General features: G+C 60.3%; 1 protein-coding gene across 1 annotated transcript; it reads left to right on the top strand.

The window, feature by feature from the left end:
• The first annotated feature begins 1,958 nt into the window (after positions 1–1,958).
• On the top strand, positions 1,959–13,953 carry SLC4A9 (solute carrier family 4 member 9). Its single transcript, XM_066328801.1, has 21 exons — positions 1,959–2,227; positions 3,729–3,889; positions 4,092–4,241; positions 4,349–4,410; positions 4,509–4,666; positions 6,287–6,371; positions 6,665–6,819; positions 7,384–7,500; positions 7,683–7,857; positions 8,100–8,233; positions 8,348–8,619; positions 9,298–9,353; positions 9,450–9,632; positions 9,771–9,884; positions 10,512–10,673; positions 10,826–11,004; positions 11,247–11,319; positions 12,206–12,274; positions 13,143–13,316; positions 13,639–13,785; positions 13,903–13,953. The coding sequence occupies exons 1-21, from the start codon at positions 1,959–1,961 to the stop codon at positions 13,951–13,953; spliced, it is 2,946 nt and encodes a 981-aa protein (XP_066184898.1).
• Positions 13,954–14,163: the final 210 nt, after the last annotated feature.

Here is a 14,163-nt window from a genome sequence, read left to right as displayed (position 1 = left end):
TTCACCATGCTGGCAACCGTGTGCTGTGTTTGGCCCCATCTCAGCACAGGTGACAGCGCAAAAAATGTCTCTGACGTCAGCCAGTGCAGGGTCCTGCCCCAGCTCTCCTTTGGGCCAGCAGAGGCCCCTGGCTGTTTCCTCGAGGTCTCGAGCCCCCAGCCCATGGCCGGTTTGGGCTCAGCGAGGCATAAGCAAATATTCCTGCCATTGTTGTTGCTGTCTCCAAGGAATACCACCGGATCTGGCACCCCCCCGCTCACACTCTCCTTCTTGCTCAGACTTGACTTTTGCAATTGTTTGCTGGATGTTTTTCCTTCCGCCTCCTCCGGCCATCAGAAGCCCAAAGCCTTTGGCAGCGGAGTGGGGCGGTGGCACGGGCGAGGGGCTGTGTCCCTGGCCAGTCCTGCACACTGGCTCCTGGGGAGCTCCCCATGTTGGGATGGAATTTTTGCCCCGCCAGTCCCCCACCACATCCCCAAGGCCGTGCTGGGCGTGTGCGGGCAGCATTTGCCAGCTGCCCTGGCACCTGGGGAAAGGGAGGTACCAGCTCACGTCAGCTGCCAGGGAGACTGCTGGCACAGAGAACTGGCAGCGGGAAAGGGTGGGGGGCTGTGTACAGGCTGCCGATCCTGCCTGCCTCTGCCTCCTGCCTCTGCCTCCTGCTGCCTCTTCCCCTCTGCCTCGCACAGCCTCCCGTGAGCCCTGCCCACCTCCTGCAGCCCCTCACGGCCTCTGTGCCTGCTGCCAGCCATGCCCCATCTCATGCTGCAGCCCCCACAGCAGGGGGAAAGTGAAGTGAAGTGAAGCCCGGGAAGGTTTGGGTGCCTCAGGGCACTCCTGATGCTCCTTATCGATGGGTCCTTCTGCCAGGGCTCCCCACCCCAGCTAAGAGCACCCCTCTACATACCGCGGTACCTGTTGGTATCACAGAGCAAACAGCCTCGACACCCTGGGCCAGATCCTTGCCCTCAGCTCCTGCGAGGCAGGTACCAGGACTTCAGGAACCCACACTCCCACCTGCACTTCCCCAAAACGTGATTTCTGCCGTAGCGGTGCCTGGCAGTGCTCCAGCTGCTCCTGGGGCTGGATCCTGTCGGCTCCAGCGGGCTCCAGTAGCGGCGGCCCGTGCCGGAGCGCGGTGTTTGCGGTCTGGCCGCCGTGTTTGCAGTGCACACAGCCCGCGGTTTGTTTGCGGGGGCCGAGGGGCCGAGCCCGGTGGCGGTGGGCATGGCATGGGCACAGCGAGCACCGTGGCTGCTCTCTGCTGGCAGCGCTGTGCAGGCCCTGCCGTGTCCCTGTCCCCGCAGGGTGTTGCGGCTGTGCCCACGTCCTTCCCCCTCCATCCGAGCACCGGCTGCAGCTCACACAGAAGCCCTCTCAACACCGGCACAGCCCTGAAGCTCTCCCAGCCCTTGCCGTCAGCCCTGTCACTGTCAGCCCCTCATTTCCCCACTCTGGATTTGCTCAGCCATGCCACATCCTTCCTTAGAGCATGTCCCCATATCCGTTTTCCCGGGAGAAGCTGCCATGGGCTGTGTCACCCCTCTTGCTATGGGCACAGCACCCTTGCACAGGCACTGATACTGCCACCAGCTCTCCAGGCCTGCCACCCCCTCACCAAGGCCTTGCAGGGTGCAGACAGGGCTGGAGACACACCGGTGTCCCCGTGAACATCCTTGTCCTCACATGCCACCTGCAGGAGACAGGTGGTCCCCTGGACCCTGGCCCAGGTGGGCAGCTGGACGTGGCAGAACACAACCATGCTGGGACCTGTGGGGCTGACCCTGCTGTTTTGAGATGGATGTTTTGGGCTTGGCTCCTGTGTATTGTTTTTTGGCTCCTGTGTATTGGTTTGTGGCCAGTTTAAACCAGTTCACAGCAGTTATAAGGTGTGGGATGAGTGGGATCCCGTGAGTGCAGGGGGGAGCTCACGCCTGTGGCTGCGGGTGCCGGTGGCCATGCGATCCCACGTGCCCGGGGCGGGTGGCACGGCTCTCCGGGCAGCAGACAGCTGCTCACAGCCCACACTAGAGTGCAGCAGCCCCGGAGCTCCCTCACAGGCTTTCGGCTGCAGCATCTTCCCCTCCGGCACGGCCACAGCGGCCCGGCGAGCGGGAGCTGCCCTGCAGTGGGAAGAGAGAGGGGATGTCAGCTGCCCGCTGCTCTTCATCCAGCTCAACCAGCTCCTCAGCACCGCGGCGGGGCTGGAGTGGAGGGAGATGGCCAGGTAGGCACGCCTGCGAGAGCCAAGCTGCTGAGCCACGCTTTGGGAGCCCAGGGCATGTCCCGAGGCTGGCGGTGCCTCAGCCCCAAGGCAGGGCTGTGCCCCGCCAGTGCCCACGCTGGGCTGGCTTTATTTCATGGGAGAGGGCAGGATGTCAGGCAGGGCAGGCACAGCACCCTTCCTCCTGCTCCTCTCTGTTGCCTCTTCCAGCCGCGCCGGGTCTGGGATGTCCCTGTGCCCCATAGCACCCTTCCACCCCTCGGTGGGGACATGGGTCACAGGGGTCTGGGGACAGCAATGGGTCTCCCCCCGGGGTCGGAGTGTCTGTAGGGACCGAAGCCGCCGGGCTGTGGCTGTCCCTGGCAGCCAGCCCCCTGTCCCCCAGGGCTGCCCTCGGCAGGAGCCCGCAGCGCCGGGGCACGTTCTGCCCGGGCAGCACGACCAGCGCCCCGCGGCTGCGCGCCCACCCACGGGGACAAAGGGAACCTCTGTCTGTGCCCGGCCTTAAAATATTTGGCATGGCCCGAGCGTGGAAACAGCTCAAGACACTTCTGTTCTGGCTCCAGCAAGCGCCGTTAATGGCAGGGCCACCCCCAGCCCCAGCTGGGGGAATGGATGGGCTGGGAGCAGCCTGCAGAAAATGATTGGGGAGTGACAGATGGGACATCAGCCAGCACTGTGCACTCACAGCCCAGAAAGTCGGGTGTACTCTGGGCTGCACCACGGGCAGCAGGGTGAGGAGGGGCTTCTCTCTCTGTTCTGCTTTGTGTGAGACTGCCCTGGGGCACCACATCCAGCTCCTGTTGAAGCAAATCCAAAGGAAACCATGGAAATGATTCAAAGGCTGGAACAGCTCTGTTGGGACAGCTCTGCTATGGAGACAGGATGAGAGAGGTGGGGTGTTGTTCAGCCTGGAGAAGGCTCAGGGGAGACCTTGGATCCTCCTCCGGTGCCTAAAGGGGCTCCAAGAGACATGGAGAGGGACTTTGGACAAGTGACTGAAGTGACAGTGCAAACAGGAATGGCTCCTCATGTCCAGAGATCAGTATTCGATGGGATATTGGGAAGAAATTGTTCCCTGTGAGGGTGATGAGGCACAGGTTGCCCAGAGAAGCTGTGTCTGCCCCATCTCTGGAAATGTTCAAGGCCATGTTGGAGGGGACTTGGAGAGACCTGGGATAGTGGAAGTGTTCCTGCCCATGGTGGAAGGGATGGAATGAGATGATCTTTAAGGTCCTTTCAAACTTGAACCCTCCTGTCACCTCACTACAGTTGGAATTCCCCTGATCAGATCTTAGAGAGGTGTGGGTCTGCAGGAATGGGGCATGACCACTTTGTCTGCCCAGCTGCCCCTACACCATGAACCCCTGCAGCCACCCAAACCCCTCCCTGCCTGTGCCAGCCCCATGCTAAGCTCAAAGAACGACCCAGGCTCCAGCTCCCACTGCCTGGCATGGGGCACAGGGCCTACCCTGCCACTGACCCCACACATCTCCTTGGGCAGGTGGATAAAGTTCGAGGAGAAGGTGGAGGATGGTGCAGAGCGCTGGAGTGCACCCCATGTCCCAGCTCTGCCCCTGCACAGCCTGTTCCAGCTGAGGATGTGTCTGCAGAAGGGGACGGTGCTCCTGGATCTGGATGCCACCAGTTTCAAGGAAATAATCGGTACATGGGTCATCTCCTGGGATGGGTTGGCCACCAGAGAGGGACAGGCCACCAGGAGGTGCCTGTAGAACAGCACTGATGAATGACAGTTGGGTACCTGGAGCGGCTGTCTGCTACTCCAGATAAGGGGGTTCTTCCCTGGGCAGCTCCCCCGTGGGCAGTGAACCAGGGGGACTCAGAGCTGTCCCTGTCCCTGATGCAGACAAAGTGCTTTCTGGGCAGCCCGAGGAAGGAGAGCTGCAGCCTGCACTGAGGGAGCGCCTGGCATCCCTCCTGCTCCTCCAGCCACAGCACCAGCCCACAAAATCCCTGCTGCAGCTCGTTGCTGAGCTTGGTCTCTCTCCCTGCCGAGGTAGGAAACCTGAGTGAGCCACCAGGCATCCTCCCGCTGCCTCCAGCCGGGGCAGTACCCACCATGGCTTGCACATGGATTTTGCTGCTTCCTCTCTTTCTTTGCAGGGAAAGCCAAAGGCGGGTCTGAGCCCAGAACACAGCTCTCCAAAACACCTCTCAAGGAGCAGGTATGGCAGCGTGGAGCTGGGCTGGGAGCAGCTGCTGCATCCTGAACGCTCAGCCACGGCATCCTGAGTACTCATTTGCTGCATCCCTTTCCTTTCAGCTGAGAAACAGATTTAAGAAGAAGGTCCCGCCGGGGGCCGAGGCAGCCCACGTTGCTGTCGGGGAAGTTGAATTCCTGGAAAAGCCCTTTGCAGCCTTCATTCGCCTCAGGCGTGGGGTGTCCCTTGGCTCACTGGCTGAGGTTTCTCTTCCAAGCAGGTAACAGTGCATGGCCCTGTACCCTCCCCTGCCCCAGCGTCCTCATTTCTTCCCACACTAGCCAAGGCTTTGCTTGTCCAAAGCAAAGGGAGTGGCACCCAGTGTCACGTGCAGTCCCAAAATCCTGTCTCGCTGCTTCCCCTCCTGCTTTTCCCCGCTTCTTAGGAGCCCTCCAGAATGGGCTGAGTGTGGAGCATCTGTTGGGCAGCCCGGAAGGGACATCCCCTGGGTCATTCCCACTGGGCTCTGCATTCCCTGTCCTTAGTTGGTTCTGGATGCCCTCCACTTTCTGCCGGGAGCGTGGGGCCTGGAGGCGGGGGCAGGATGCAGGTGTTTAGGAGACTCTTGCCCTCCCGCTGTTCTCCTGACTGCTGAGACGGGGTGGGGAGAGAGAAGCAGGGCAGGAGGTCCCCACGGTTTCACGGTGACTGAGGAATGCATCCTCTAAGGCCTTGAGGGGAGTGTGCCTTCAGCTGAGGACTTCCTTAGGAAGAGCACGGAGGAAGCAGGCGGCGATCAGGAGGGACATTGCCACCTCCTGGTCACTCTGCCCAGAGCACCCGTCCCCAGGAGCTGGGTGGAGCAGGACAGACATCCTGCAGCTCTCTCCTGCGCGGGAGCTGGGTGACAAGGCCCCGTGAATGCCCCTGGGTCTCGAGGGTTTCATGATAACCGCTTGCCCTGTATTTTCCTCCCCCGAAGTGGAGGGCAGAGAGACCTTGTCCCTACCCATCCCTTTGCCCAGGGTGCCATCCTCTCTGCTGGCCATGCCAGGCTGTTCCACAGGTGCAGCCACTGCCTCAGGGTTGTCACTCATCCAGGTGTTAAGGTTTTCCCTTCGCCTTGGTACAGACACCTGGGTGAAAGCAATTCCATGTGGCAACTGTCACCTCATCCCTTTGGAGCAGGCTCCAGAGGCCTCCAGCACCTGGGGGTTCTGTCAAATCCCACAGCCAGAGGAGTTTCCTGCCCTCTCTCTGGGGGTTTGCTCAGGGCACAGTCACTGGAACTGCTTGACAATCTCAGGCTTTCAGGACTGTAACCATTCCTAGTAACTTTGGAAAGGTGTGGAGAACTCAGTTAAACTTTTCTGTGGATTGTTCCTCTGGAGATTTTGCACCATCCTCTCAAGTGTGGGATTTTTACCCTATTTTATCAAGGGCTCTGAGCTCTCTTTCCAGTTTCCTCCCATGTCCCCAGAGTCCTGTCAAACCTGCTGCCCGTGCTGCTGGCAAGTTCTCCTTCCCTAACACACCAGCATCCTGCCTGCGAGCAACATTCCCGGGAAAATGATGCCACAGACACCTCCAGCTGAGGATTCCTCCTCCTCTGTCCCAAAGACCTCTTCCCCTACACCTCCCAGTCTGGATTTCTGAAGACCTTGTGACCCAACCAGGGTCCTGGTGTCCCATGGTCTCTGTGAGGTTGCCATGCAGTGGCAGCAGACATTACAGACATGGATCTTATCTTCTGTCCCCAACTCCACTTTTAGGGTGGCAGAAGTCCCCTAGGCCTGCCCAGCCACTATCCCCAGCATTCCCACATTCCCACAGTCTCCCCCCAGAGAAACATTCCCTAGGGGGGAGAGGGCTGCTCTGGAGATGTGTTGCCTTGCCACAGGTTCCTCTTCATCCTGCTGGGCCCCCCCAAAGTGAAAGCCTACCACGAGGTTGGCAGGGCCATGGCCACACTGCTGACAGATGAGGTGAGCCTGGGGCAGCACCCATGGATGGGATGGGCCTGGAATGGGGACACCAGGACTCCTCTCCTCTGCAGGCTGCACTGGAGGGCAGAGAATGGGGTGCCCAGGTGGCCTCTCTTGCCCGGGATAAAAAAAAAAAAAAAAACCCAAAAGCTTGGGTGGGTTTGCAGGATGTAAGGCACATGTTGCCCTGAAGTGGGTGGGTTTGTTTCCTGGCGATGGCTGCAGGCTGGGAGGAAAGCTCCAAGTGGATGAATGCAGGGACATGGTAGCTAAATCATGGCATCTTCCCACAGCTCTTCCAAAGGGTTGCCCAGCAAGCTGAGCACCGAGAAGACCTCATCACAGGCATAGAGGCATTCCTGGATGAGCTGATTGTGCTTCCTCCTGGGAAATGGGACCCCAGTACCCGAATTCCTCCACCAAGCCATCTCCCATCTCCACGCAGGAGGTGGGTTGGAGGGAGGGTACCCCAACCCCTGCCAGCCCCTCTGTAGGGTCCTGTATGAATACCTCTGGCTGTGGCTCTGGAACTTCCATCTCCATGGGGATGAACTTTCCCAGGAGGAGGGGGTCCTTCCAGCCAAGCCCCTCCACAAGGCCCCTGCTTTGGTCCTTCCTGCTGTTAGTCCTGCTGTCCCACTTGGCAGTGGATGGCAAATCCCTCCAAAGGGAGCTGATGGGACCACTGGGATTCAGCACTCAGATGTGGAATTCAATCTCTGAGCAGGACACCCTAGGCTCTGCCCAGCTCCTCCACTAAAACCAGTCCTGCAGGGGCTGGCTCCAGAGGTTGTCAGAGAAAATCATGGTTGAGTTGGAAGAAACTTTCAAAGATCATCATCTGCCGTATCTTCTCCTCTTCCTGATCTTTCTCCTCCCCATTATCAGGGGATACAAAAGCCTTTTTTGCACCCCTGTCCTCTCTCCATTCTCCCTTTCCTGTCCTAGTGTCCCCTAAATGCAGCTGGTTCCCAACCTGTAGCCTGTTGTCTCAGGCTCTGCTCTGCCACAGGACCGCTGTGGACCCACTGGACCAGCAGCCACATGGTAATGGGAACATGACAGCAGCTGGGGACAGAGCCAGCCCAGGGCACCCACGCTCTGGGGAGGAGCTGGAGAGGACAGGCAGGTCAGTGTCTGGAAGGGCAGTGGGAGGTGCAGCAGGGTGCTGGATTTGGGGCAGGTCACAGGTCACAGGTTCTCATGGTGCCACCATGTCCAAGCCCCTCTGAGCTGCTGTATGCAGAAGGGACAATCCCTTGCTGTGCAGCTCTCTGTGGGGTCTGCTCTGAGACCTCCCTCCCCCCCCAGGCTTTTTGGGGGGCTGCTGCGAGACATCCGGAGGAAGGCACCGTGGTACGGCAGTGACTTCTCTGATGCCCTGCACCCTCAGTGCCTCTCAGCAGTGCTCTACATCTACCTGGCAACGGTCACCAATGCCATCACCTTCGGGGGCATGCTGGGGGATGCAACTGCCAACATGCAGGTCAGTGTGGCCGTTGGGTACCAACCCCACTCTGCATGGCAACCCTACTCAGCCCAGCCCAGAGGGCCCCTGGCTGCTCTCAGCACCTCCTATCGGCACCCCCAGGACATCCTGAGCATTGCCTGAATTCTGCCTCCTTCCCCCGTGGTCCCCAGCACTGACCCCGTATCCTTCTGTGCTGCTGGGGGGACAGGCCCACAGCCTTCCTCCCTGCCCCCTGGCACCCATTCCCTGCATTTCAGGGGGTGCTGGAGAGCTTCCTGGGCACAGCCTTTGCTGGCTTCATCTTCTGCCTCTTTGCGGGCCAACCCCTGACCATCCTGAGCAGCACCGGCCCCGTGCTTGTCTTCGAGCGCCTCCTCTATTCCTTCAGCCAGTGAGTTCACTGTCCGGGACGGACCCTCAGCCCACTGTTCCCCAGCTGGAGCATGGGCCACCATCACTCCAGGCAGGTGTCACTGGCGAGGCTTTGAGTCCCCCTTTCCCCCAGGGATCACAGCCTGGACTACCTGGAGTTGCGCCTCTGGATTGGGCTCTGGGTGGCCTTTTTTGGTGTGGTGCTGGTGGCCACCGAGGCCAGTCACCTGGTGCGGTACTTCACCCGCTTCACCGAGGAAGGCTTCTGCGCCCTCATCAGCCTGATATTCATCTACGACTCCCTGAAGAAGATGCTGAGCCTGGCAGATGCCTTCCCCATCAACTGGCACTACCGGCTGGACAACGTCACCTCCTACAGCTGCACCTGCAACTTGTCCAGCCCTGGTGAGCCCAAGCAGCCGTGGGCGGGTGGGGAGCAGGAAGCTGCTGCCCCAGGATCTCACTGGGAACGTGTTTCCTGGCTGGATGGGGGAAAGAACTCAAGGAGGAGGCTATTTAATCCCATCCTCACCTGCCTGTCCATATTGCAGTGTCCTCCGCTTCCCTCCGTACAGTCTGTCCATCTATTTCTGCCTCCTAGAACTGCCCAGGAACTAGGGCAGTACAGGGAGCAAGGAGAGCCTTGGCCCATCTCCTATGCCTCCAGGATGGGGGATGCCAGGGGCTGGAAAGGGGCATCTGGATGGGTCTGCTCTGCTATTTCTAGCCCAGTCTGTAAATCAGGGCCTGTTTTCTGGGGTTTGAAGACATGACTCTGGAAATTATATGACCCACACTGACTCTGGAAATGGGACCTACACCCTGTGCCAAAAAACATCAGTGCTGGCCAGCCTGGGATCAATGCTTCTGAGGGTCTGGTGCTTTAGCCAAGCCCTTCACACGGAACATCCCCTCCTTGGTGCTCCCTGGGCATCAGCCGGAGGCAAGGCCTCAGAGGTCCCATGGGCCCCTTCCAGCACCCTGAGCCCTCAGGAAGAGCTTGAGGACCGAGCCTGAGGGCAGCATCATCCCAGTCATCCTAATGAAAGCAGCATCAATCTGACCCCTGTCTCACTTTTGCAGGTCACAGCTCTGCAGGGAATGACACGTTGCTGCCCTCACCCCTGGCCACCCAGCAGGTACAGCCCCTGCTCCCAGGCAGGCAGGTGAGGTGCTGGGGTGGGCTCAAGATGTCCTTGTGTGACCCCTCCTCTCTGCCCACCTTGTCCCTGCAGCCTCCTGCCACCACTGCAGGGCTGAGCAGGACCCAGTGCTTGGATCGAGGTGGGCATCTCCTGGGGACCAGCTGCCACTATGTGCCCGATGTCACCCTCATCTCCTTCCTGCTCTTCGGGGGCACCTCCCTCTTCTGCATTGCACTCAGGCGCTTCAGGAGCAGCCGCTACTTCCCTGTGGCGGTGAGCATCTTTCAGCCACCCCAGGGACATGGCCACCTGTCCCTCTGGTGTGGGGATGGCTCTGGGTGCTGCACCCCGGGGTTCTCCTGGAGCAGCGCCCACTCCTGCCAGCCCGGGCCAAGCCCTCTCCATCTGCAGGTGCGGAAGCTGGTGAGCGACTTCGCCGTCATCCTGGCCATCCTCGCCTCCTGCGCTGTCGATGCTGTCCTGGGCCTGGAGACCCCCAAGCTCCTTGTCCCCAGCGAGCTGAAGGTGCCAGCAGGGTGGGCACAGCACTGTCAGGGTGTGGGGCTGTGCCCACCACGGTAGCCATCCCCCTGTGCTGTCACTGTCCTTCTCATCACTGGCTCCAGCCCTACAGTGGTGCATGCTGCACCCCAGCAAATGAGAAAGGGTTGAACATTGCTGATCCCATGCCCTGTAAATAACCTGGCTCAGTCCTGGACTATACAGATCACAGTGGAGGAAGAGCCACAGGCTCAGCTCTGGGCTTAGAATTCTTGTCCTGGGTGTGGAGTGGGGCTAGCAGAGCCCCGGAGTAGCCAGTGCTCACCACCACCTCCTCAGGCTCACCACCATCACTGCCCAGTGCCACCTCTTCCACCTGCTGTCACAGGCCCCTGCCCAGCTCCTGGCTTGTGGTGTCCAAGAACAACAACCTGTTCTGCCACAGCCATGGTGTCCTTGTGAGGGGTTGGTGGGTCACTCTGCCCAGCAGCATCCCCGAGATGAGTGAGGATGCTGTCCCACTCCCAAGGTGGGGTATCCCTGGTGCCTGTAGGGCTCCAGCCTGGGCACCTGGGGCTGGTCCCATCACCCAGCTGTGCCACACACCCCATGAGTGAGTGGCAGCTGCCATGACCCTTCTGTTTTCCACAGCCCACAAACCCAGCACGGGGCTGGATCGTTTCCCCCTTCGGAGCCAACCCATGGTGGGTCTGCCTGGTGTCTGCAGTGCCTGCTGTCCTTGTCACCATCCTCATTTTCATGGACCAGCAGATCACAGCTGTCATTCTTAATCGCAGGGAGTACAAGCTGCAGGTGAGCAGGGGACAGGGAAGAGGTAGCACTAGCCAGTGGGGAGGGTCCAGGTCCTGGCTGGGCCCCATGGAAGCAGCCAGGGGAGAGCAGAACCCCAAAGTAGCCAGAAAAGTGGGAACATGCCCCCAAGCCTGGTTCCTTTTCCCCTGCAGAAAGGAGCAGGCTTCCACCTGGACCTCCTCTGCGTCTCCCTCCTGATGGCTGTCACCTCTGTCATTGGCCTCCCCTGGTATGTCTCAGCCACTGTCATCTCCCTGGCACACATGGAGAGCCTGAGGAAGGAGAGTGCAACCTCAGCCCCTGGCGAGCACCCCAAGTTCCTGGGCATCAGGTAAACAACAAGCCCGGGCCCCTCCTTGGGGAGTCACTTGCCCACGGCTGTGGACGCAGGGGACAGGGACATGCCCATGCTGTCCATCTGACCTAGCTTTGGGGATCTCCCCACAGCTGACCCCTTTCCCTGTGGCCAACAAAACTGCAAAGAGCAGAGACCCTGGGGGCCAGGAGGGCAGGTAGGGTGGTGGGTTGCCAAGGGACCTTGGGCACCTGTGACACCTGTGCTGCCACCCACAGGGAACAGAGGCTGACAGGCCTGGCTGTCTTCATCCTGATGGGAGCCTCTGTCTTCCTGGCCCCTGTTCTCAAGGTAGGAAGCCTGGCTGGGGTGGCCTCTTTTCCTGGGCAGGAGGTGGCCATATCCTGCAAGGCTGGAGGTTCTTCACCCTGACCCATCGAGGCAGCACAGGCAGGGGAGAGCTGTGCACTGTGTGGGTATGGGCTGCACCAAGGGTTTGTGTCCAGCACCATGGGCACAAAAGGCACTGCAGCCCCATGTCACCTCTCCATCCTCCCCATGTCTATCAGTGTCCTTGTGCTCTCCAAACACACCCCACCACTACCTCTTCACGCTGCCATGTGGATGACCTGGCTGCTGTGGGCTTTCACCTGCTGCCACTGCAATGCCAGGAAAAACCCCTCCAGTGGCCCTGGATTACCTGTGGGCAGACAGGAGGTCTCCTTTCCTTGACTTCTTTCCTCATCTCTGAGCCTGGTCTCATATAGCCTTTAATATGGGGCCCTCCCAGTATCCTCACCTCCAAACTGGATTTGATGGAAGAACTGTTAGATGGATCAGGAATCGGTTGGATGATCATGTCCAGAGATTTACAGTCAGTAGCCCAGTGTCCAAATGGAAACTAGTAACAAGTGATGTCTTCAAAGTGTTCCTACTGGGCAAATACTACTTAATATCTTCATCCAAGACATAGACAGCAGGATGGAGCACATTTGCAGATGGCACCAAGCTGAGGTGCAGTGACACACCTGGGGGATGAGATGCCATCTAAAGGGACCGTGGAGGAGGCCTTGGGCTCATGTGAACCTCAAGTGGTTCAATAAGGCCGGGCTGGGCTGTTGGGAGTAAAGGAGGCAAAGGCTGTGGACACATATGCAGGTTTTCACCTGAGAGGACACTGACCAGGCAGGGACCCCCAGGGAACAGCCCTGCTGATCCCCACCCCACTGTCTTGCAGCACATCCCGATGCCGGTGCTCTATGGGGTGTTCCTGCACATGGGGGCGGCGGCGCTGAACAGCATCCAGGTGAGGGAGGGCTGCCCTGGGAGGAGGAGCAGGGGGGTTGCTCAGCAGCAGCTGCCGCTGCCCAGCAGAGCCTGGATTTTAGCTCTCTGTGGTGTACAGCCTGGCATGGAGCTATCTCCCACCAGGCTCAGGACAAGGAGGGAGAGAGGGACCTTTCTAGGGCAAAGGAAAGGGAAAAGAAGGGCTCTGGGATGCTGAGAAGCGGGAGAAACTTGTGCACTGATGGATCAGGTGGTTTGGGAGAAGTGGGACCAGTGGATAACACAGACTTGCTCTCAAAGCCACAGGGATTTCCTCACCTGGGAGCTGCAGGCAGAGCTGGGATATGACAATCCTTTGGTTCTGGTATTGCTGCTCATGTGCCAGTTCTGTTCTTCTCCTGAGAAACCAAGGGAGCAGAAAAAAATCCCGATTCCAGAATTATCTACACCACTTTTCCCTCTAAATAGTACAGTTTCCTTGCAATTACCCTGCTCTAGATGACAGGCTGGGAAACTCCCACCCTCTCTCCTCTTGGGAAACCCAGAGTTGTGCTCTGGAGGAGGCTGCAGCAGTTTTCTGTGAAGTGAGTGGGACCAAGGGGTGTTATCCCTCAACTAACCCTATTAGGGCAGCTAGATTCCTCTCTAGAGGTCTGCCTGGAAAGTGCTCCCCTGGCCTGGGGTGGCAGTGGCACCAGGACCCCCGGTTTTACAGACAAACTCACTGGCCCAGGCATCAGCTGGGGGTCAGCACAGAGGGCAGGAGGGCTGAAGTGCAGAAATGGTGGTGAAAGCGCATCCTGCTGGTCCTGGTCTTAACAGGCAGGTGGGTGAGAGCTGCCCAGCAGTCGGGCAGGTGTGACTCCTCTCCCGTCCTCTCGCTGCAGTTCACGGACCGTGTGCGGCTGCTCCTGATGCCAGCCAAGCACCAGCCAGACCTTGCCTACCTCCGCCATGTGCCCCTGCGCCGCGTGCACCTTTTCACCATCATCCAGCTGCTCTGCCTGGCCCTGCTCTGGATTCTCAAGTCCACCGCGGCCGCTATTATTTTCCCAGTGATGGTATGACACCCCTGGAATGGGTGGCGCTGCCCACCCCGGCCCCGAGCAGCACCGGGCCCGGCATAAACCTTTGGGAGGGACACGAGCGCTGGCAGATGGTGCGTGGGGGTGCTTTGCCACCAGCCTTCACCCCCTGGTCTGGGGCCGTGGGTCCGTCACCGGAGGCTGAGTGTCACTGTCGGGAAAGTATGGTCCGCTAGGGCCAGGAGGGGTGACAGGGCACCACCATGACATCTCCTGGGGTGACAGAGGGATGTGACAGAGAGGACAGGGCCTGTCCCCCGGGCCCAGCGACGCTGACCCGTGGCTGGCCCGGCCGCAGCTGCTGGCGCTGGTGGGGATTCGGAAGGGGCTGGAGCGCATCTTCTCCCCGCACGACCTGAGCTGGCTGGACGGGCCCCTGCCCGGGCCGGGGGCGGCGGGGACACACCCCCGGGAGCGGCCGGAGCTGGGCAGCAGAGCCGAGGAGGTCGGTGCTGTCCTGGGAGCCCCGCTTGGTCACAGCCGCCCCGGCGCCGAGCCCCTGGCGCGGGGGGCGCCCGGGGTGGGCGCGGTGCCAGCTCCGAAACCTCTGCTCTCCCCACAGTGCGAGCCGATGCACCGGCCGGGACCGCAGATCAACCTCTCAGTGAACTAGGCCGGGGCGGGCCCGGGGCGGGCCGGGCAGTGCGGGGCCGTCGCCCCGGGCCGGGGGTCGCAGGGCCCGAGACCCCCGGGGGGCCCGAAACCCCCCGGCCCCGGGCCACGTGGCCGCGAAGTGACGTCACCATGGGCGTGGCCAACGGAGAGGCGAGCTAGGGCGCCCAGCCTATGGCGGCCCGCACTCGGGAGGGGGCGGGGCCATGAA

Source organism: Sylvia atricapilla, chromosome 14 (assembly GCF_009819655.1).
Source record: "Sylvia atricapilla isolate bSylAtr1 chromosome 14, bSylAtr1.pri, whole genome shotgun sequence".
Classification (NCBI taxonomy): Eukaryota; Metazoa; Chordata; class Aves; order Passeriformes; family Sylviidae; genus Sylvia; species Sylvia atricapilla.
The sequence above is the reverse complement of the archived record's forward strand: the minus strand, read 5'-3'. Positions and strand labels throughout refer to the sequence as shown.